This window comes from Callorhinchus milii, unplaced genomic scaffold (genome assembly GCF_018977255.1).
Source record: "Callorhinchus milii isolate IMCB2004 unplaced genomic scaffold, IMCB_Cmil_1.0 Scaffold2, whole genome shotgun sequence".
Lineage (NCBI taxonomy): Eukaryota > Metazoa > Chordata > Chondrichthyes > Chimaeriformes > Callorhinchidae > Callorhinchus > Callorhinchus milii.
The window spans coordinates 1,488,073-1,511,860 of record NW_024704743.1 but is presented as its reverse complement, the minus strand read 5'-3'; the positions used below and the strand labels follow the sequence as shown (position 1 = coordinate 1,511,860).

Here is a 23,788-nt window from a genome sequence, read left to right as displayed (position 1 = left end):
ACAAACAGCCGTTGAGTGAATGTCCGATGTTATTGGGGGGGGGAGGGGGGGGGATTGTAAAACTGGATGGATTCCTGGAAGCGGAGGTTTAAGTGCAGATTGGGATTATTTTGAGTTGGGTCAATGCCTTTGGGGAATGGGGGGATGTGGGGGGGTGGGGGTGGTGTGTGGCCCCCTGTACATTATCTCCTGCTGTGTAAGGGAGCAATTACTTGAAACAACAACACATCTCGGAGCGCTTAACGCTGGAGGAACACGACACAGGGGTCGGGGGGGAGCGGGGGGAGGCGGAGGGGCTGGCTGTAGCCACGGTTTGAAGAAGGGAGGGTCTTGAGGAAGGGGGGTAGAGGCAGAGAGATCGAGGGAGAGAGTCGCATAGTTCCCGGGCGCAGTGGCTGAAAGCCGATGGTGGAGCGAAGAGGGGACGAGGGACAAGCAGGAGGCCAGAGCCGGCCGAGGGAGGTGGGGGCAGGTGGAGTAAGCAGGTCGGAGAGGTAGGGAGGTGGCCATAATAACTATAATAGATCATTATTTGGGGAGGACAAGTTTTGCAGAGTTATGGGGGGAAGAGAGCGGGGAGTGGGTTGATAGGGCTGTGGGGAGAGAGCGGGGGAGTGGGGTTGATCAGGGCTATGGGGAGAGCGCGGGGGGAGTGGGGTTGATCAGGGCTGTGGGGAGAGCGCGGGGGAGTGGGGTTGATCAGGGCTGTGGGGAGAGCGCGGGGGAGTGGGGTTGATCAGGGCTGTAGGGAGAGCGCGGGGGAGTGGGGTTGATCAGGGCTGTGGGGAGAGCGCGGGGGAGTGGGGTTGATCAGGGCTGTGGGAGAGCGCGGGGGGAGTGGGTTGATCAGGGCTGTGGGGAGAGCGCGGGGGAGTGGGGTTGATCAGGGCTGTGGGGGGAGCGGGGGGAGTGGGGGTTGATCAGGGCTGTGGGGAGAGCGCGGGGGAGTGGGGTTGATCAGGGCTGTGGGGAGAGAGCGGGGAGTGGGGTTGATCAGGGCTGTGGGGAGAGCGCGGGGGAGTGGGGTTGATCGGGGCTGTGGGGAGAGCGCGGGGGGAGTGGGGTTGATCAGGGCTGTGGGGAGAGCGCGGGGGAGTGGGGTTGATCAGGGCTGTGGGGAGAGCGCGGGGGGAGTGGGGTTGATCAGGGCTGTGGGGAGAGCGCGGGGGGAGTGGGTTGATCAGGGCTGTGGGGAGAGCGCGGGGAGTGGGGTTGATCAGGGCTGTGGGGAGAGCGCGGGGGTGTGGGGATGGTCAGGGCTGTGGGGAGAGCGCGGGGGTGTGGGGATGGTCAGGGCTGTGGGGAGAGCGCGGGGGTGTGGGGATGGTCAGGGCTGTGGGGAGAGCGCGGGGGGAGTGGGGTTGATCAGGGCTGTGGGAGAGCGCGGGGGAGTGGGGTTGATCAGGGCTGTGGGGAGAGCGCGGGGGAGTGGGGTTGATCAGGGCTGTGGGAGAGCGCGGGGAGTGGGGTTGATCAGGGCTGTGGGGAGAGCGCGGGGGAGTGGGTTGATCAGGGCTGTGGGGAGAGCGCGGGGGAGTGGGGTTGATCGGGGCTGTGGGAGGAGCGCGGGGAGTGGGGTTGATCAGGGCTGTGGGGAGAGCGGGGGAGTGGGGTTGATCAGGGCTGTGGGGAGAGCGCGGGGGGAGTGGGGTTGATCAGGGCTGTGGGGAGAGCGCGGGGGGAGTGGGGTTGATCGGGGCCGAACGGCCTCCCTTCTGTGCCGTATAACTCTGTGATTCCACGATAAGGAGCTGTAGCGAGCGTCGGGATCAATGTGACGCTTTGCCCGATTGCCGATGGTTTCGCAGGTCTGTGGCTTTCACCCGGAATGCATGATCAAGCGAGACCGAGAGCGATGTCTGAACAGGCTGATCGAGGAAGAGGGGTACGCCGACCCCCAGCTGGGTAAGAATCCCTCCGTCTTTACCAACGGATCACGGTGTCCGAAAGGGGCCGGGTTTGGCCGGGAGGAGAACCCACTTTTAAAGAGCGCAGAAACACAACTGAAATTTGCCATTTTTGTGAATGGATTACACCCGCACAACCCCCCCCCCCCACACACACACACCCCCACACACACACACCCCCCAACACCCCCCACACACACACGCGCGTGCGCGCGCCTCTGTTTGCCCCGCGGTCAGGAGGAACCCGGTTGTTAGTCGGTTGGCGGATGGCTTTTTCCTGGGGTCAAAATTCCTTCGAAATAGAGAATAATAATGATATTAATTCGGTCGCTTGAACCCGCGGCTGTTTGTGGGGACGCTGCCGTGCGCAATCGGCTGCCGCGTTTCGCCCGCAAAACACTCAGTCACTACACTTTACGGTATATTCTGTGAAGCGCTTTGAGAGGTCCCGAAGACGTGATAAGGCGCTGGGTGTCAAATGCCGGGATTATTATGACTATTGTTATCAGACGTGAGGACTTTGAAGTGGATGCAGCGACTGAAATGAAGAGAACTCGGCGTAGGTGTGACTTCTGCGAACAGATGGAGCTCTGCACAGTCAGACCGTCTGCAGCTTCTACTCGATGACACATTAACCTCTTTCGCCATCAAACACAACCGATCTGTACTGGGGGTCGGTCCCCTGGATACCTGGGGGGGAACTGTGTTTCACAGATGCTTCGTGGGACATCGCTGGGCCCTAAATTAACTCCCGTGTTAATCATAACAACAATGATAATAATCATTGCGTTCGAATGTATGTGTTTCGCCCACAAAACATCCAGTCACTTCACTTCGCGGTGTATGCTGTGAAGCGCTTTGAGACGTCTCGAAGACGTGACGAGGTCCCGTGTCAGATGCAAGACTTAAATTATTACTATCGCGTTATCACATTATTGAGAGCTCTCAAAGCGCTTCACGCAATATAGTTATTATAAAGTGAAGTGACTGTGTATTTTGTGGGCGAAACGCAGCAGCTGATTGCGCACAGCAGCGTCTCACAAACAACCGGGGGTTGAAGTGACCAATTATTATTTCTTTTGAAGGAGTTATGTCCTTTTTCGAGAAGAAGCAGGCAATGTGACAGACAGACAGACAGACGGACGGACGGACGGACCCATAACTGAAGCAGACAGGGAAAGACGGAGATAGAGAGAGGGAGGGAGAGAGAGAGAGAGAGATGATGAGGAGGAGACAGAGATAGCCATATGCCTGGTCAAAGAAGAAGGCCTTCAGGGGTTTCCTGAAGGTGGGGAAGGAGTGGGGGGGTGGGGGGGAGGGATTGAGGGAGAGGTCCCATAAATTAGGGCGCTGAAAGTACCGCCACCACCGATGGGGGTTCGAACCCACAACCTGGCGCGGTTCAAGAGCGTGGGAGCTTTCTACCGCCCGAGCCAGGGGGAAAAACATAAGATTTTCCTTCGGGGCGGGAGGGGCGGGGGGAAACGGGGGTGGCGTGGGGGAGATGGGGAGGGAGGGAGAGGGGTAGGAGAAAAAAGGAGATAAAGAAACTGTACGAAAAACATTTCTTTTCCCCCAAAAAAGAAAGAAAAAAAACATCCATTTTAATGCCTGGGCTGATGTCCGATTGTTAAGGGGCAAAAATCCTTGGAAGCTCTTCCCCCCTCGACCGTGGAGCGGCAGATTGTCTGTGAGCCTTTCATCCAACTATATTGTGCTCTCGAGAAGCACAGTCTCACCACCCCCCCCCACCGCATCCCCCGCCACCACCCTCCCAACCCCACCCACCGGCCCCGAGCCCCCTCTTCCCCTCGCCTGCTGTTCGCTTGACAGCGATTGAGTGGGTGGGATGAGGCTGACTAAAGGGAATTGTGGTGCCGGCTCAGGAAGTCCCTCCGCCTTCAACAAAGAAGCTAATCAATCCATCCCAACTGCCCCCAACGCCAAGGGAAACCATTGGTGTCTGCACACTGCTTCCACCCTGTGTCCATCCGGTGATCTGCACTCCCTCTGCCAACTGCAGCCCCGTCATACATTACCAACCGGCCACTGTTGTCTGTGGGCAGGTCGCTGGGCGCAATTGGCTGCCCACCACCCGTTGGCCCGCAAAGCGCACACACACAGTCACTATACTTTACTGTGTGCCCCCGTGAAGCGCTTTGAGACGTCTCCAAGACGCGATAAGGCGCTGATAAGGTCAAAGGGGAGGATTATTATTATTATTATTATTATTATTATTTAGCGGCTGTATTTAAACAATGGTGACAGTCCGTGAGTTGATGGTTGACGAGCACTGTTTAACCCTTTGCCCTCTCTCTCTCTCTCTCAGGATGTCTTGGCATGTGGGATAACATAACTTGCTGGCCATACACAGTGTACGGAGACATTATGTCGGTCAATTGTCCACTGTTCTTCAGGATTATCAACACTGACCAGGGTGAGACATGCAAACTTGGGGCATCAACACCTCTGCCCCCACACTCTGGAACTCTATCCCGCAATCCTTCCGCCTCACCTCACCTCCCCCACTTCTCTTGCCTCCTTCACATCCCGTCTAAAGACCTTCTTCTTTGACCGCGCCTTCGGGCAACCCCTCCACCTTATCTGCTTCCAATTGGGGGGAAAGCTTATTTGAGGGGAACATTATGGGGGAGAACATTATCGAGGGCAAACCTTATACTTATCTGAAGGGAGGAACCTTATCCTTACCCGAAGGAACCTTAAACAAAGGAGGGAGGAACCTTATCCATGGGACAATTTTATCCGATTCTTAACACTAAATGACAGACTGGTCAGGAGTCCATATCCTCCGTCCTACTCACTCCACCATCAGCGGTCTGGCCTTCAGCCATCCCGTCCCCAACCTCTGGAACTCCCTGCCGGAGCCCCTCCACCCCTCGACCCACCGCCAGCCCCCCACCCCCAACCCCCCCCAACCACCCCTCCCTTGCCTCCTTCAAGGCCCTTCTCAAGATCTTCCTCTTTGACAGCATCTTCGGTCATCTTTCCCTCTCTCTACCACCTTGTCCTCTCGCCCCCCTCTCTCTGATGCCAGCACACGTCTCGGGTGCAAAGCCTCCGCCGACCAGAGTCTTGGGAGGTCATCCCGACGCGAAAGGCGCTAATCGACATGTGATTTGCTGTTGTTGTTGCTGTTGCTGTTGTTGTTGTTTCAAGAACAAATCGATTTCCGCTCGAAAATAATCTCTCGGGGATAGAGTGTGTAGTTTGGGTGGGACGTGACGTGTCAAAGTGATGGCCAGGATGGGGGGGAGGCCAACTGGATGGACCTTGGCCGGCAAAATTCTTACGTTATTACGTCCTTTCTGTCTCCTCGTCCTTTCCCGGAAACCCGTGGGGGGGGACCGTTCCAGCTTTGGAGCTTATCTATAGAAACTGCACCGAGGAGGGCTGGTCCGAAACCTTCCCGCATTACTACGACGCTTGCGGGGTTGACGACGACAACGAAACCGATGTGGACGATCAGGTAAAAGCTCTTTATAAGCGGTGAGGTTGTCAGACCCACAGTCTGTCAGCCTGTAATATATATATATATTAATGTCACTGTTAATATCAGACGATATAGAGGTGTCACTGTTAAGATCAGACTATATAGAGGTGTCTCAAAGTCTCACTTTGACGTCTCAAAGCGCTTCACAGTGACTGTACGTTTTGTGCCGCGGAAATATCTCTCCCTTCCCCGCCCCTAAATGGCTCCTGTCTCCATCCCCGAGACCCCAGCCGGCACGGTGAAGAGCTTTGCAACATCCTGACCTCAGGGCGCGGTTGAATGTAAATTGCGTTGTAATATTAGATGTCGGTGTCTTGTCAAGGCGTAGTTTTGCTGAGCGTTTGATGTGCTCTCGCTCACTCTCCCTCTCTCCCTCTCTCCCTCTCTCTCTCTCTCTCTCCCTCTCTCCGAAGGGTTTGTACTTTGTGTCGGTCCAGGCACTTTACACCGTCGGCTACAGCACTTCCTTGGTGTCCCTGGCAACGGCTATGATCATCCTTTGCCGGTTTCGGTAAATTCCCTTGAACCGGCGGCCATTTCGTTGTTAAATCCCAGCGTTAAAATCAAATATATAATAATAATAATAATAATAATAATAATAATAATCCATGCACATAAGCAAGGGTTTAACTGTGTTTACACCGGACCGTGGCACTCTAACCGGGTCTCCCTGTGGTTAGCGTTTTTTTTCTGGGGGGAGAAGGGGGGGGTTCACCTTTCTGGGGTTGAGAAGGAACTTTTAACAGGGTGTCCATCAAAGTCCTGTTACCCCCCCCTGAGTGTTTCTTACCCTTCGCGCTGACCAACAACTGACACATGTGGAAGATTGATGATGAGTGTACTTCGAAGTTACTTGAGAGTGCATTCAGTCCGAGGGTTTAAGTAGAAGTCTGTATTTGGATGTGTGTGTGTGAGTGAGTGTGAGTGTGTGTGTGTGTGTGAGAGAGTGTGTGAGTGTGTGAGTGTGTGTGAGTGAGTGTGTGTGAGTGTGAGTGAGTGTGTGTGTGTGTGTGTGAGAGCGTGTGTGAGTGTGTGTGAGTGAGTGTGTGTGTGTGTGAGTGTGAGTGTGTGTGTGTGAGTGTGTGTGTGAGTGTGTGTGTGTAAGTGTGTGTGTGAGTGTGTGTGTGTGTGTGTGTGTGTGTGTGAGTGTGTGTGAGTGTGTGAGTGAGTGTGTGTTTGAGTGTGTGTGAGTGTGTGTGTGAGTGTGTGTGAGTGTGTGTGAGTGTGTAAGTGTGTGTGTGAGTGTGTGTGCGTTAAAGGTAGCGTGAGAGGACTTGAAAAGAGAAGGTGTTTTCTCTCCCTCTCTCTCTCTCTCTCTCGGTGTTCTGGCCAACAATCCCCTCTCCCTCCCACCAGCACCAACCCCCTCTCCACCACAACGTCGCCCCCCCCCACCCCCACCCCCACCCCCAACACCAATATAAAAATTGATCGTTCACATCAGCGTCAATGGACTAACGCTTGTGCCTACAAAATACACAGTCACTGCACAACACTGTTGCGTATGATAATACAGAGCTCATCCCCACCCCCCCACCCCCCCCCCCCGCCCCGCCCCGGTTCTCCCAAGATGGGGCTCGAAGCCCTCGCGTCGATCAGGTGGAACTCTGCCGTCCGCTCACGGATTCTCCCGCCTTTCCAGGAAGCTTCACTGCACTCGGAACTACATCCACATGAACCTGTTCATGTCCTTCATCCTCCGAGCCATCTCGGTCTTCATCAAAGACGCCATTCTGTACTCAGAGGAAGATGCCAACCACTGCTCCATCTCCACGGTGAGAGGGTGGGGGGGAGGGAGGGAGGGAGAGAGGGAGGGAGGGAGGGAGGGAGAGAAGGAGGGAGATAGAGAGAGAGAGAGGGAGAGTGAGAGGGAGGGAGAGAGAGTGAAAGGGAGGGAGAGAGGGTGAGAGGGAGGGAGAGGGAGAAGGAAGTAGTGAGTGAGCTAACAACCGGTTAAATATGTATCATATGTACAAGATGTAAAAACACACAGTCACTACACTTTGCAGTGTATCCTGTGAAGCGCTTCGAGACGTCTCGAAGACGTGATGAGGCGCTGTACCAAATGCCAGGATTATTATTATTAATTCTTAATTATTATTGTTATTGCTTTCCCCCATTGCTTTCAGGTGCACTGCAAAGCCATGATGGTCTTCTTCCATTACTGCGTGATGTCCAACTACTTCTGGCTGTTCATCGAAGGTCTCTACCTCTTCACTCTGCTCGTCGAGACCTTCTTTCCGGAGCGAAGATACTTTTATTGGTACATCCTCATCGGATGGGGTGAGTGTCTTTCATCAGCGTCTTTTCCTTCAAAACAAAAAATTCCTTCAAAAAAATAATACTTCTAATAGTAATAATTTGGTCACTTCAACCCACGGCTGTTTGCGGCGACGCTGCTGTGCGCAATCGGCTGCCGCGTTTCGCCCACAAAACGCACAGTCAGTCCGTTCCTCGAAGACGTGGTATCTCAAATGCAAAGATTATTATTATTATTATTTAAGAAATATTCGATGATTTTATCGTTCAGGTACCCCAACGATCTGTGTGACCATTTGGACCATCTTGCGTCTGCACGTTGATGACTCTGGGTAAGCAGCTGTTGTCCGTCTGCTAAGCCGGGAGTTAAGTCCTGTAGCTCAGGGGTTAGAGCCCTCACCTCGCAAGCGAGAGGACCCGGGTTCGATTCCCGGGCAGGTCAGGGCGAGACATTGGGCAAGTTTCCTCACTCCACACACACACACACACACACACACACACACACGCGCGCCTCTGTTTACCAGCAACCAGTAGGAACCCGGTCGTTAGTCGATCGGTGGATCGCTTTTCCGGCGGTAATAATCCCTTCAAAAAAAGTTTGGTCACTCAACCCACGACTGTGCTGGGCGCACAAAACACACAGCCAATTCGCTTTACAGTCTATCCTGTGAAGCGCTTTGAGACATCTCGACGACGTGATAAGCCGTTGGGTCAAATAAGGATTGCTATTGTATTATAGGCCAACAGTGTGGGTTACGGATGTGAAATGCTCAGTAAATGTCTCCATTCTCTTCTCTCGCCAGATGTTGGGAAACAAATGAAAATCGGGCTCTCTGGTGGGTCATAAAGGGACCGGTCATCGGATCAATCATGGTACGTGCTGGAGCTTAAAATAATAATAGGCCTTACCCTTGTGAGTAGTAATAATAAACTTTCCTCTTCGACCTTGTTTACGGTCAACGTACCCCTCTCTGCCCCCACCCTGTGAAACTCAATTCCACCCCACAGTGTCTACGCCTGTTGTTGTTGTTAAATGTAAATTTATGCAGTAAATCTCCCCTAAGTTTTATCTTTGTAAATGATATATTCACTTAAGTCGTACATTCACATAAATCACATTGATTTCCAATCCAAAGCAGATTTCTTCGCACTAGTCATTAATTCTATGATTCGTAATTGCTGTCCTCTACCCTGCATTACTCCCGCTCTTACAATGGTGGGTGGGGGCGGGGGGTAAACTCAGATCAAATCTACTTCGATGAGCGAGCAGTAAATGTATGGAACAGGCTCCCGAGAGAGACAGACGGTGGAAGCAGGAAGTGTTGATTCTTTCAAGAACAAATCAGATAGATTTCTTTTAGGGAATAAATAATGTATAGTTTGGGGTACGATGTGTGCAAGGATGGTGGAAGATGAACTGGTGGGACCTTGCGTTTTCTTTTAACAACAACAATAACAGCAACGACTCGCATTTATATTGGCGCCCCTCCGATAGGGGAGAGTTCCAGAGCACTTGAAACGCTTTCGTCCAGCAAATTCTTATGTTCGTGCCTCTCCATTACACAGGTCAACTTCATCCTGTTCATTGGGATAATATTTATTCTCGTTCAAAAGCTGCAGTCACCCGACATCGGAGGGAATGAATCCAGCATTTACTTGTAAGTCGATCTTTTATCTCTGGCTGCTTGCTGCACACACATTGACTTAAGTTAATGGTTGTTGGGTTGAGTTGGGTTGGGTTGAGTTAGGTTGGGTTGGGTTGAATTGGGTTGGGTTGGATTGAGTTGGTTGGGTTTGGTTGGGTTGACTTGGGTTGGGTTGAGTTCGGTTGAACTGGGTTGGGTTGAGTTGGTTGGATTGGATTGGGTTGGATCGAGTTGGGTTGGGTTGAGTTGGTTGGGTTCAGTTGGGTTGGGTTGAGTTGGGGTGGGTGGAGTTGGGTTGCTTTGGTTGGGTTGGGTTGAGTTGGTTGGGGTGGGTTGGTTGGGTTGGATTGGGTTGGGTTGGTTGGTTGGGTTGGGTTGGGTTGAGTTGGTTGGGTTGGATTGGGTTGGGTCGAGTTGGGTTGAGTTGGGTTGAGTTGGTTGGGTTGGGTTGGGTTGGGTTGGGTTGGGTTGAGTTGAGTTGGTTGGGTTGGGTTGGGTTGAGTTGAGTTGAGTTGAGTTGGTTGGGTTGGTTTGAGTTGGGTTGAGTTGGGTTGAGTTGGGGTGGGTTGAGTTGGTTGGGTTGGGTTGGGTTGAGTTGGTTGGGTTGGATTGGGTTGGGTTGGGTTGAGTTGGGTTATGTTGGGTTGAGTTGGAATGAGTTGGTTGGGTTGGGTTGAGTTGGGTTGAATTGGTTGGGTTGGGTTGGGTTGAGTTGGGTTGGGTTGGGTTGAGTTGGGTTGAGTTGGTTGGGTTGAGATGGGTTGGGTTGAGTTGGGTTGAGTTGGTTGGGTTGGGTTGGGTTGAGTTGGGTTGGGTTGGGTTGAGTTGAGTTGGGTTGGGTTGAGTTGGGTTGGGTTGGGTTGAGTTGGTTGGGTTGAGTTGGGTTGGATTGGGCTGAGTTGGTTGGGTTGAGTTGGTTGGGTTGGGTTGAGTTGGGTTGGATTGGGCTGAGTTGGGTTGGATTGAGTTGAATTGGGTTGAGCTGAGATAAAAGAGGGATCTTTTTATTTAACCTGATTTGGGATGTGGGGATGGGGAGTGGGGTGGGGGGGGGGGTGAGTAGGGTCGTTCAGATATCTCCCATTGTTGTGGGAAGGGGGGAATGAGATCTAAGTCCCCTCCCCCCCCACCTCACCTGCCCCACGCACACACACACACTCGCACACACACACACATCCCACTTCCATTATTGAACTCTCACTCCTGGTTGGAGGTCAACCTCCACAAGTTTGTTTCCCCACCCAGCTCAGTCCCTAACCACACCCTCCCCCCCCTCTACCCCCACCCCGCCGCCCCCGCACAATAGCATGGCATGAAGGGATTAACATCTGAAGCGATGGTGGGGCTTAGTGGGGAGGAGAGAGACAGCGATCGAGCGAGTCTGTGCCTTTTTGCTAATTGTTCTGAGGATCTCGCAAACTAGCCCCCCCATGGCTTATCAATCTACCCCTCTCCCCCCCCCCCCCCCCGATAACACCCACCGCTTTGAGTATTAATGTGGTCAATCAACCCACGGCTGTTTGCGGGGACGCTGCTGTGCTCAATTGGCTGCTGCGTTTCGCCCACAACATACACAGTCGATTCACTTTACAATGTATCCTGTGTTTAGTTGGTTAGCAGTTACCCCCAATGCACACTCTCGGCTCTCCCCCCCCCCCACCCCCCCCCACCCCAAGCCTTGGACCTTGCCAACCTATGCCTAATACTGTCCGGAACTAGGTAAGCAGGAAGCAACCCCCAGCCCCATCCAGGGAGAGAGAGAGGGAGAGAGAGAGAGAGAGAGAGAGAGAGTGTGCATATTCTATTCCACGCTCAAGAACGTTTCCAAGTGTAGGTGGCAAACATGGAAATCTCAGCTTGGTGTGGAGTCTGGCCCACAGCGATGGGTTTCCGTGTGTGTGCGTGTGTGCGTGTCAGGCTGACCAGAGAAGATAAATTGACTGCCAGACAAGTCTGAAATAGTCCAGTCTCTTCCTCCACTGGGGACCCCAATGGGGTAATTGAAGTAACGAGATGGTAATTGAAATCCTCGAGGCAAACAGTAACATCAATAGGAAGTGAGGTGCGTCTCGACTCAGCTTCAATATTACGACCCGCATTAAAATGTCGCGCTGATCACTGAACATAGTCCTTCTCCCCGTTGACACTTTGACCCGTGATTAGCTGTCGCAAGGAGATTAAATAGGTCAGAGGATCTTGTACGTCCCCAAGTCGATCTTGTGTTTTTGCTGCTCTCTCTCTCTTTGTTCAACATGAGCTCCTTGTTATATCAAATGCGAAGATTATCATTATTATTATTAGAAAGCTTCAGTTGAATTATAAAGGGCAGTGGAGGTTTTAATGGGAGGAGGGGGCGGGGGGGGGAAGCAAAAAGGCAAGGCACTGGGATTAAAAGATCTGTCAAGATCTAATAATAATAATGATAATCCTTGCATTTGACGTAGCGCCTCATCACGTCTTCGAGACGTCCCAAAGCGCTTCATGGGATACACTGTATATGTAGTGAATTGATCAATGGAATCAAGCGGTAGAACAGGCTTGAAGGGCTGAATGGCCTCATTCTGTTCCTTCTACGAGTCTAACTCCCGTCTCGCAGTGTAATGTAAAGACCCCAGTGACGGGTGACGTTGTGAAGAGCTTTGTGACGTGCTGTAGCAAAAGGAGTGATAATAATTATTAATATTATTATTGATATTTTGCGGGTTTGACGTCATGGCTCAGGCTTTAAGGGGAAGGAAGGTCAATACGAGGACTGTATGTGACAGCCTGGCCCAGTCAGTCACCTCCTAACACCTCCTTTCAGAAGGTGGTGGGGCCAAACCTGCCTTCGACAATTGGAACCCACGGCGTCTCAGACTGACTCTGCACTCCAGTCTGGGCTTCTTTATGTGACGTGAACGTTAAATAAATCCCTGGCGCTGTCTCGCAAACACAAGGTGTCCCAATCCACTGGTGTGCAAATTGGCCGCTCGATTCACCTACAAAATACAACGGTCACTACACTTTAGTGTATAAAATCCAGTCAAGCGCTTTAAACTGTCTCGACAACGCCACAAAGTGCAGCATCAAAAATGCAAAGGTAATTATCACTCGGCAAAACCATGGGATTCCGGGCTTTTCGCCCACAAAATGTACTTTACAGTGTATCCTGTGAAGCGCTTTGAGACGTCTCAATGTCATGATAAGGGGCTGTATCAAATGCCAGGATTATTATTGTTCCAGGCAATTTGTCTTCCGCATTCACCTTCACCTCCACCAGCTCCCTATCACACACTAAACCCCTTCCCCCCATCACCCCAGCCCTCGCCAGCCTCCACCAGCTCCCCATCACACACACTAAACCCCTTCCCCCCCTCACCCCAGCCCTCGCCAGCCTCCACTGGCTCCCAATCGCACACTAAACCCCTTCCCCCCCTCACCCCAGCCCTCGCCAGCCTCCACCGGCTCCCTATCACCAATCGACTTGATCAAGACCCTCGCCACTCGTTTACAAACACCTCCTGACCTGCTTTCTCCCCAATCCACTATCCGCTACCTCCCCTTGGTTGGCTCCGGCCTCCTGCTCCTCCTGTCCCTCGTCCCCTACTCTCCACCATCGGCGTCCGCGCTTTCAGCCACTGCGCCCCGAAACCTTGGAACTCTCTCCCTCAATCCCTCCGCCTCGCACCCCCCCTCCTTCCCCTCTTTCGGATTGTGTTAGACCATGCTTCCAGTCACCTCCTGACTCTCCCCCGCGCTCCGCCCTGTGAAGCGTTCGGAGACACTGCTCTGAAGGGCGCTGTGTAACTGCAAGTTGTTGTTGTGGTGGTGGTGGTGGTAGTTAAATGGGTAGTTTCCACCGTCGGCAAATCCAGCTATTTTGTTTTCACTTTTCCCAGTGAAAGATCTCCCACCCTCCACACCTCCCCTACACCGCCTTTCTCCCCCACCCCTCTCTCTCTCTCTCTCTCTCTCTCTCACACCTCGGACTCCATCCTGCCCGCGATAGACAGTACAAGTTGTTGTTGTTGTTGTTCGAATCCCGGACACGTTTCTCTCTCTCTCTCCATCTCCACCGTGTGCTATCACGATCGACCTGAGCAGTTGTGACAGAGAAAGATCGCAAGATAACAATCCTGGCATTTGATACAGCCAACGCCTCACCACGTCTCGAAGCGCTTCACAGGATAAACCGCAAAGTGTAGTGACTGCCCGTTTTGTGGGCCACAAAAAAAGATGGGTTTTTGAATGAAGAAGGTCCTTCGGCACATCTGATCTCACTCCCCCCCCTCACCCCCACACACACCCACCCCACCCAACCGTGCCTGCCCCCATCACAGCATCAACCTGCTTTTTTAAATGATTCCCTGTGTCCTGGCCTCAACCACCGCCCCCCCTCCCCACCACCACCCACCCCTCACCCTTTACAACTCTAAACCTGCGTCCTCTTGTTGTATAAACCTCTGTGAGACCCCCTCTGAATTTACAATAGTTGTTCAAAGAAACAGAGGGGAGGGTGAGGAGAAACGATTTCACACAGCGAGTTGTTATTTGGGGAGGACAAGTTTGCAGGGCTATGGGGAGAGAGCGGGGGAGTGGGGTTGAGTTGGATAGCTCTTTTCAAGGAACCCGGTTGTTAGTCCATTGGTGGATCGCGTTCCGGGGGTAATAAACCCTTTTAAAAGAAATAATAATATTCAATCCACGATTGTTTATGGGGACTCTGCTGTGCGCCGTTGGCTACCGTATTTCGCCCACAAATTACACAGTCAATTTACTTTACAGTGTATTCTGTGAAGCAACCGTTTTGGGACGTGATAAGGCACTATATAAAATGCAAGGATTATTATTATTATTATTATTATTCATTTTCCATCTGTGGGTGGCATACACATGTGGAACTCTCAGTCTGGCTGGGAGACTCTTAAGCACAGCGATGTGTTTACGGTGCGTGTTGGACACCCGGCTGATAAAAAAACATCAGTATTAATGACCCAAGTTAATAACATCTCTCCTCCTCCCTCAGCTCAATGTGTAGCCACGCATGCCTCTGGGTCAGAATGCTGTGGGTTTAACCCCATGTCTTATTGTCTAAAGTGACGCTCCAATGCTCCCAAGTGCTGGGAGGGATTGGGGTCCATGGATTGTAGGAGGTGCCGTCCTTTGGATGAGAAATTAACCCAAGGTCCTGTCTGCCTGTGAAGGTGGACGTTAGAGATCCCAAGGCCCGGCTCAAAAAGAGAAGGGAGTTCCTCCCGGTGTCCTGGCCCACAATCCACCCATTAAAATTGGTCACTCGCCTTGTGGCTGTTTGTGGGCCGTTGATGTGAGCAAATTGGCTGCCTCGTTTCGCCCGCAAAACACACAGTCACTGCACTCCCCAGCGTATTCTGTGTAAGCGCTTTGAGACGACCGCTTAACGCGAAGCGTTCCGTATAAAATATAAGGACAACCAAAATGTAAGGACGATGCATTATCATTTGTAATATTCTGATTATTTACATTATGACAGAATTTTAGCAAATTCTTAAATCAGGACTCAATTTCCAAGGCTCGGTTTCTGAAAATCGTTTTGATTTGAGTGACCCAAACAGGTTTCTAAAACGACAACTGATTTTAAGATGTTTTTATAAATCTCTCGCGTGTTTAAGGCTGGGGCGAGACCGTGAGGTTTCCTCAGCGTTCTTGTGTTAATCTAGACTGGGCCCGCGAGGAACTCATCGTCTGACAATAAAGAAATATCATCTTTAATAAATTTATGTACCAATTTAAATAAACGTTGCTTGAGAAATCCTTGAGAAATTCTTAAGACGTTGTTAACTTTAACAAGTAAGAATAACCACAACAACTTGCATTTGTATAGCGTCCTTGCACGTAGGATAGAAGGTTGGATGAAGAGGTAGGTTTTTAGGTGGGATTTAAAGACAGGTATTCTCCCTCCAGAAAAATGAATGATAAATTAAATTGAGGAGTCCCCTGGAGCTCAGGGGTCAGAGCCCTCGCCTCGCGAGCGAGAGGACCCGGGTTTGATTCCCGGGCAGGTCAGGGGGAGACATTGGGGAAGTTTCCTCACTCCACACACACACACACACACACACACCTCTGTTTACCGGCAGTCAGTAGGAACCCGGTTGTTAGTTGATTGGCGGATCGCTTTCCGGGGATAATAATTCCTTTAAAAAAAAAGAATTTATCAGTAAATAAAAATGAATAATTTGGTCACTCAACCCACGGCTGTTTGCGGGGGACGCTGCTGTGCGCAATTGGCTGCCGCGTTTCGCCCACAAAACACCACGGTCGATTCACTTTACAGCGTATCCCGCGAAGCGCTTTGAGACGTCTCGAAGACGTGATGAGGCGCCGTGTCAAATGCCAGGAGTATTATTATTATTATCATTACTAAGAGAAAAAAACACAGTCGTCAATTGTTTACCGTATACGGATCTATACTGAAAACCAACTTTGTCGTGTTTGGCAGCTGTGTGCAGAAATGCTACTGTAAGCCTCAGAGAGGTAATCACCATGTTTGCAAGATGTCAGAACTATCCACCATTACCTTGTAAGTCAAAAAAGTTCAGCCCGTGAACACCGGCCGTGTCTGTTGTGAACGCATGTCCACACCATTGGTAGCCGTGTCAGCTGGGAGGAATTAATCAACCACTTCCTGTCACTTGGTCGAGTGCGGAGGTCAACAAGGTCCAAGGTTCGGTCAAACTCAAGCCAATGGTGGCTTTGTAATGTGGGTGGTTGGGGGAGGAGGTGGGGGGGTGGCGGGAGTTGGAGAGGGGGATGATTAATTCTTGGTCACAATTGTCAGGTTCTGTCCAAAGGGTAGGCAGGGGTTGGGGTTGGGGGCTGGTGATTGTTACAGATGTCTGATTGGGTGAACGAACACACCCAGGATGGGAAATGCCATTAAATACTAGGTTCTCCCGGATTGTTTCATGAAGACCCCCCACTCCATAACTCCCCCCTCCCCACCCGCCCGCCCCACCCCGCTACGCCCACTCACCACCCTCTCTTGCACCCGCACCCTCTCCGCCAATGCTCAGCCCCAGCAACAGATTCCAAGGGATCAACGACAAGGTCCCACGATCTACACAGTGTTCCCTGCAGAAGAGGAGAGATTTGGGTGTGTGGGGGGTTGGTGTCAGGGTGGAGGGAGATATAGAACCATTATTTACGTCGCTGGTTTCCCAATGCACATTTTCTTGACCCTCCCTCACTTCTTACCTCCCTCCTCTCTCCCCTGTCCATCCATCTAACCCTCTCTCTCCCTTTGTATCCATGTTTCTCCAAACAATTATCAACTAAAGGTAAGCCGGATCCTACGGGAAGGTTTGTTTTGGCTCAAGCCACACCCTCGATGGCTTCCCCACCACCCACCTCCCCGCAACCAAAAAAAAAGTCCAGGTGGACTCTCCAGCGCAATGCTGGGGGGGAGCGTTGAGCTGTTGGAGGCGTCGTCGTTAAGACATTAAACCAAGGTCCCAATCTGCCTGTTCAGGTGGACATTAAACACCGTAAAATACCTTCAGGGTTAGAACTCCATCATAAACGCTTGCACAAAGAATTCCACTGAGTTGTGAGTTTCAAACCCAAGTTCTCTTGACAGTCTCAGCCTCTCAGACCGCTTCATCTTTCGATGTAATATAAAACGCAAGGATTATTATTATTTTTATTATAGCATTCGTTTCGATTGAAGTTGTCAGCCTGGCTCAGTTGGTAGCACTCTCACCTCCGAGTCAGAAGGTTGTAGGTTCAAGCCCCTACGTTGGGACTTTGAGCTCATAGTCCCCAGCTAAAAATCAACCCTTCGCCTTGTTGCTGTTTGTGGGGACGTCGCTGTGCGCACAATTCGCCAGTACGTTTGCGTACAAAACACACAGTCACTGCACTTCACAGTGAAGCACTTTGAGACGTCTCAACAACACGATTAAGGCGCTATATCAGAAGTCAGGATTATTATTGCTATTGTTATATTAGCGTAAGAATGAGTAAAAATGATGAAAATTTCTTATATCGGGCGGCGATTTTCGATTCGGTTTCTTTTAAGAACCAACCGGGGACTAAAAAGGCTTCTGAATGAAGGTGAAACGTTCTAATAATGGGACTTCCAGAGATTGTACAACTGGTGCTTACATATCGCCTTGTATGTAGGGTGACGTCTCTGAGTGGTAGACGGAGGGAGTCCAAGAAGGATCGAGTGCGGATCGCTTTCCGGGGGTAATAATGCTTAAAAAAATAAATTCGGTCACTCAATCCACGGCTGTTTGTGGGGACACCGCTGTGCGCAATTGGCTGCTGCGTTTCGCCCACGAAATACACGGTCGCTACACTTTCCGGGATAGCCAGTGAAGCGCTTTGAGACGTCTCAACGATGTATAAGGCGCTATATCAAACGCAAGGATTATTATTATTTATCAGAGCTGAAGGCATGGACACTGATGGTGGCAGGAAGGTGCAGGGGACAGGCAATTGGCCAAGCAAACGGGGTGAGCAGAGGCGTTGGGTCATGAAGGGATTGCTGGTGAGAGTGAGGACCTTGAAATCGATGCAGTGGGACCTCTCCCTCAATCCATCCACCTTGTCCCCTCCTTTCCATTAGACCTTCTTCATCAACCGTGCTTACGGTCATCTCTCCCCCTACCCATCCCAGGTCAGAGTCAGGCTCCGCCACTGTTAAGCGCTCTGAGGCGCTACTCTGCGTGAAGGGCGCCATGTAAATGCAAGTTGCTGTTGTTGTAGGGGGACTCAGTGGACGAGGACTGGGGTGACGGGCGTGTGGAGTTCGGATTAGCTGGAGCTTAGGGAAGATGGTGGAATTGAGGAGACGGGCGAGGAGACTTTGGGAAAATCTAATTAGGAGGCAACAAAGGTGTGTGGAGAGGGCCATCCGAGCCAAGGAGAGGGCACAGGATAGGTTGACGTTGATTGATAATTAGACGGCGCAACTCACTTAATTAGGTTCACGAGTTGGAGTGATAGAGGTTTCTGAAGATAAATAAGAAAAACTTATTCCCGTTGGTTGGTGATTATGACGGGGTGGGGTGGTTGGGGGGTGGGGGGGGGGTTGGATAACGTAATCATTGGATCCATAAAATCCCACCCTTTTTGGGGCAAAAAATGGCGCCTTTCCAGATCATCGGGTCATCGGCGATGTCACTTCCTTGATGCCGGGCCACGCAGATCGCTAGAAGTGACCTCGGCGGCGACACGACGAGCAGGAAGTCGGCCATTTCAGTCAGCCCCAAGGAAGAGAGGGGGCCCCTGGCAGTGGGGCGCCCGGCGAATGGGGTTCCCCCCCACACCAACCCTCCCACCCCCACCCCCCACCCCACCCCACCCGCCACCGAATGTCCACATGTAACACGTGAGCCACAGCAACAACAACTTGCATTGATATAACGCCCTACACGCGGGGTTTGAAACGCTCACGCCTCCCGGCAAAGATTATTGCCGTTATTATAAACGGGAATCCACCGGTGGGACACGTGCGAAGTTGCGGACGTTGGCGCAGACTCACTGAAGGCTCGGTGACGGGGCAACGGAATCACGTCCCCAGTCGCCACACGAGCACAACTGGATTTTTGGGGACCACTGTAACACGGGAGCCCGATGTGGAGAAACCGACGGGTGGATACGTGGTGTCTCCAACGGCCCCGGTACAGCCCCAGTGGAGGATCTTGGCTTGTTGTTACTAAAATGGTCGCCTTTTGTTGACCCCCGGAGTTTCTACCCCAATAGGTTCCGAAGCGCTGTTGGGGGAGTTGGGCGGTGTTTGGGGGGGAGTGGGGTACGTGACAGTGAGAATAGCACCTCACGCTGGAGAGAAAGGGTATAAAGAGTGTCTTTCTTTGGGAGCCCACCTCCCCACGCAGGCCTGAGCTAACCTCCACTCGGGTGGGTCACCAGCAGGGGGCGCCCCACCTCCCCATTTCCCCAGCAGCTTTTTGTTAACTCTCTTTCAGGGCCATCAATGCGCGTCCATTCTACAAACTCCCAACGAACCCCTTGAGTGCTATCGAGTCAAACCGGGGTCTTAGTTCAAGCCGAGTAGCTTTGGAGGCAGGTTTTGTTGACCGAGATGAGACCAGAATCATCTGGCCATCTGTACAGTCCCCCTGCCTCCCCCCTCCTTCAAGTCCCATCTCAAGACCCTCCTCGTCAACTGTGCCTTCTGTCACCCTCCTACCCCCTACCCACCTCGCCCTCCACCCCTCCTGATCCCAACCACCAGCTCCGGTCCAGATCTCTAGTTCTCCAGAGCTTTGGGACGTCTTTCTGATGTGACTCTGAGACGCCGTCCGGCGTGGAGGGCGCTATATATATATATCCAAGTTGTTGTTGTTGTTGTTGTTGACGATGTGTTGTTGTTGTTGTCGCCGTCGTAGGCTCAGAGGGTCAATAGGCAAAGATGTATTTCTTTGAAGAGAGGAAGTATCAGTGGGGATATTTGGGTTTACCTGGAAAGGTGGTTGAGGCCAGGACACTGGGACCCGTTTAGGAATGAGAGACCGCAATGGGAGAGGACCACGGATGGGGAAGGGGTTCTGGAAGGACCAGATCAGATGGGCAAACCCAAAGGGCCTTCTTCACCCGAACCGATCTTGCGATCCTGTTGTGTTGCGGTGCGAGCATTTGCCGTGGGATTTTTTTTTGTGGTGTTTACACGACCTGGAGATTCACAACAACAGCAACAACGACAAAAACTTGCGCTTAAACACCGCCCTTCACCCAGAGTAGCCACTCGGAGAGCTTCACATGGACAGAATCAGACAACCACACAATAAAAAATTACCTTTATTCAGCACTTTTCATGACAGAAGGATGTCCCAAGTCACTGGACAGTTAAGGATTTGCACCCGAGCTGGTGGGTGGGGTGGGGTGGTGGGTGGGGTGGTGGGGGGATGTGGGGGGGGTGTTGGGAGGGTGGCCGAAAGCACGATCAAAGAGAAAGGAAATTGAGACGGGCCGTGACGGAGGCAAGTGAGGGAGGTTGAGGTGGAGGGATTCCGGGTGGGTGGGGGCGCAATAATGCACCGGGTGTAATTATCACATGGCATAGAAATTGTGATCCAAACCCAACTTGAGTTATTCTCAGGTTTTAGAGTGAACACCATTGCCAAACCCCTGCCCTTTTCCCCCCTTTCCTCCCCCTACTCGCCCCCCCTCCCCTCCCCCCCTCCCCGCCTGTTCAGATGGGTGTTAAAAACTCCCAGGGCACTATATGAAAAAGAGAAGGGAATTTCTCTCTCTCCCTCCCCACCCCTCACCCCCCAGTGTCTTGGCCAACAACCCCCCGGATAAAAATCGGTCTTATTCACTCCATGGCTGTTTGTGCGTAGATTGGCTTCTGTGTTCACCTACAAGACACACAGTCACTACTGCTCTTGACAGTAAATCCTTCAGGGGAAGCGCTTTGAGACGTCCTCCCGATACGAAAGACACAATATCAAATGCAAGGATTATTATTATTATTATTATTATTATTTGATCTGAGCCCTCCAGAATACCCCCCCACCTCCTCCCCCGACCTGTCCTCCCATCACAGCGTCGAGTCCCAGGGGCCCGGCTTTGGGCCCGAGCCACCGTTCTTTTGGGTGAACCGCAGCCGCAGCCGGTAATGACCGTGTTCGAGAGCCTCTTCTTCGCGGGTGGGATTGAGATAGTTCAAGTGCTCAGGGCTCCCCATTAAAGAGACACATTTCACATCCAGCGACTGGGGAGGGGAGAGGCTGAGGAGGGGCATTGCGATTTGGGAATGAAGGTATTATTTTGGACGATAGGGAGGGTGGGCTTTGGTACACGCCGCTCCCTCTCCCTACCCTTCCCCTCGCCAACTCGCATCCCCCCAACCACCCCCTCCCTCCCTCCCTCCCTCCCAACCTCCCACCCTCCCTGGCCCCCCCGACCCCCCTCCCTCTATTCTGTGCGAGAGGCAAGATGTGGCCGTCTTCTAACCGGTTTGCCCTCGAGACGGAAAATAGAAAAAGGGGGCAAAGTGACAGGAAATGGAAAAAAATTAGTCCCCTCCCAGCTTAAACCGCATCGTGTGTCTTGTCGTTTGTAACGTGTTTTTATTATCCTTTTTTCTGAAAAAAAAACACAAAAGAGAAAATCTGCTTCTCTCCGTGTCAAAAAATCGTGGTTCTGTTACAGTTTCTCTCTCTCTCTCTCTCTCTCTCTGTTTCTTTCTTTCTGTCTCTCTCTCTCTCTCTCGCTCTCGCTGTGTGTCTCTGACGCCTGTAAACAGGAGGCTGGCCAGATCGACTTTGCTCCTGATACCTCTCTTTGGGATTCACTACACGGTCTTTGCGTTTTACCCTGAGGATGTGAACACGAGGGAACGCCTGGTGTTTGAGCTAGGATTAGGATCCTTTCAGGTAACTGGGTACAAGGCCGTTAGCTGAGACGTCCATCTGAGCTCCCGTCCGTCACCTGCGCGGTCCTGCGGCTCAGTGGTTAGAGCCCTCGCCTCGCAAGCCAGAGGACCTGGGTTCAATTCCCAGGCGGGTCAGGTCGAAACATTGGACAAGTTTCCTTATTCCACACACACACACACGCACACACACACGCGCGCCAGCAGTCAGTAGGAACCCCGGTTGTGTTGTTGCGTCGATCGGTAGACGCCTTAAAGATCCCGTGGAAAACTGTTGGAAAAGAGAAAGGAGTTCCTCCAGGTGTCCTGGCCCGCAATGCCCTACACCCTCCCCACCAAATAAAAAATGGTCCACAGTATTCCAGGGCATTGCTGTTGATAGCCAACAGCAGGACTTGGAAGAGCAGACCAGTCCCCGGAGGCTATCAAGGAATCCTTCCACTCAGCTCCTGTTAACCCTACGAGCCCCCCCCACCCAAAGCCTTGGCTCTCACCAACCCGCGCTTATTACTCTCCAGAGTTAGGTGCGCGAGGTGCGTCCCTCCAGGGAGAGATTCCAATCCGACACGCAAGGATTTCCCATGTAGATCGGATGAATAGAACTCTCGGTCTGATACAGAGATAAGTTCTAGGTAACTCCAGGTCATTCCCACTGTTCGGCGGGCACTGGCCCACCTTCCCGCCCTGCCCGACCCACCATTGGCATTGGGCCTTATGCCATTCCACCCCCACCCATTGGAAATTTCTTTCCCCAGTCCTCGCCACCTCCCTCGCCCCCTTCAAGACCCTTCTCAAGACCTCTTCCCTTTTGACCGTAGCCTTCGGCCACTCTCCCACTCCACCCGCCCCCCCACCCCCCCCAGCCCTCTTTGACCCCAGCTCAAATGCAAACCCTTGGATGCCAAAGCCCCCCTGGGATGTCCTCCCGACGTGAAAGACGCTACGTGAATGCAAGTTGTTGTTGTTGTTGGGAGGTGTAAGCATTGTGTTTGATTGTGCTGTGTCCTTCCTCACTGACTGCTGTGACTTTTCTCTCCCAGGGCTTTGTCGTAGCCGTTCTTTACTGTTTCCTCAACGGGGAGGTAAGAGATTCTCTGTGAAGGCTAAGATACGGTAAAAACCCGGATATCCGGTATTGTGGAGTCCCTGGAGCTCAGGGGTTCGAGCCCTCGCCTCGCGAGCGAGAGGACCCGGGTTCGATTCCCGGGCAGGTCAGGGCGAGATATTGGGCAAGTTTCCTCACTCCACACACACACACACACACACACACACACACACGCGCGCCTCTGTTTACCGGCAGTCAGTAGGAACCCGGTTGTTAGTCGATTGGCGGATGGCATTTCCGGGGTAATAATAAATAAGAAAATAATAAATCGGTCACTTCAATCCGCGGCTGTTTGCGGGGGACGCCGCTGCGCGCGATCGGCTGCCGCGTTTTGCCCACAAAACACACAGTCACTTCAGCTTACGGTGTATCCTGTGAAGCGCGTTGAGACGTCCGGAAGAAAAGGCGCCGTGTCAAAGGCCGGGATTAATAGTAGTATTATTATTACTATTATTATTAACTGTCTGTAGACGTTGGATTATGCATACACACATTCGAATGACATGTCTAAGTTTCTCCCTGAAGGTACAGTCTGAGATCAAGCGCAAGTGGAGAAGCTGGAAGGTGAACCGATACTTTGCTGTTGACTTCAAGCACCGTCACCCCTCGTTGGCCAGCAGTGGGGTCAACGGCGGCACTCAACTCTCCGTGCTCAGCAAGAGCAGCTCGCAGATCCGCATGTCCAGCATCAACGCCGAAAACCTGGCTGTTTGAATCCTTGACCCCCCCCACCACCCCACCCGCCCCCACTTTTCCCCCTGTGTGTGTGTGTGTGGGTGTGGGTGTGTCCCCTTTCCCCTTCTGCCTCCACCCTTCCACCCCCACCCTATCCCAACCCATGTCCCCCGCTTAATCCTTGCCCCGCTCCCACCCCCCTACTCCGCTGGTATTGCCACTGCCCTAAGGTGTTTGCGGGTGGGTGGGGGAGGTCGGTGGGGGAGGTGGGTGGGTGGGTGGGTGGGGGGAGGATAATGATGATATTTTTCACTCCATCCTGTA

The 23,788-nt window shown here is 52.3% G+C and overlaps 1 protein-coding gene across 1 annotated transcript in view; it reads left to right on the top strand.

The window, feature by feature from the left end:
- The window catches only part of adcyap1r1a (adenylate cyclase activating polypeptide 1a (pituitary) receptor type I), a 26,160-nt gene extending 2,779 nt beyond the window's left edge, over window positions 1–23,381 (top strand). The window contains exons 2-14 of the mRNA XM_042331733.1: window positions 1,809–1,905; window positions 4,237–4,344; window positions 5,282–5,394; window positions 5,832–5,929; window positions 7,061–7,193; window positions 7,548–7,701; window positions 7,949–8,009; window positions 8,481–8,550; window positions 9,244–9,335; window positions 15,781–15,861; window positions 21,559–21,688; window positions 22,725–22,766; window positions 23,302–23,381. Of these exons, the coding sequence (XP_042187667.1) occupies window positions 1,809–1,905; window positions 4,237–4,344; window positions 5,282–5,394; window positions 5,832–5,929; window positions 7,061–7,193; window positions 7,548–7,701; window positions 7,949–8,009; window positions 8,481–8,550; window positions 9,244–9,335; window positions 15,781–15,861; window positions 21,559–21,688; window positions 22,725–22,766; window positions 23,302–23,325 (1,203 nt within the window). The 3' untranslated portion in view covers window positions 23,326–23,381. The remainder of the gene's footprint in view (window positions 1–1,808; window positions 1,906–4,236; window positions 4,345–5,281; window positions 5,395–5,831; window positions 5,930–7,060; window positions 7,194–7,547; window positions 7,702–7,948; window positions 8,010–8,480; window positions 8,551–9,243; window positions 9,336–15,780; window positions 15,862–21,558; window positions 21,689–22,724; window positions 22,767–23,301) is intronic.
- Window positions 23,382–23,788: the final 407 nt, after the last annotated feature.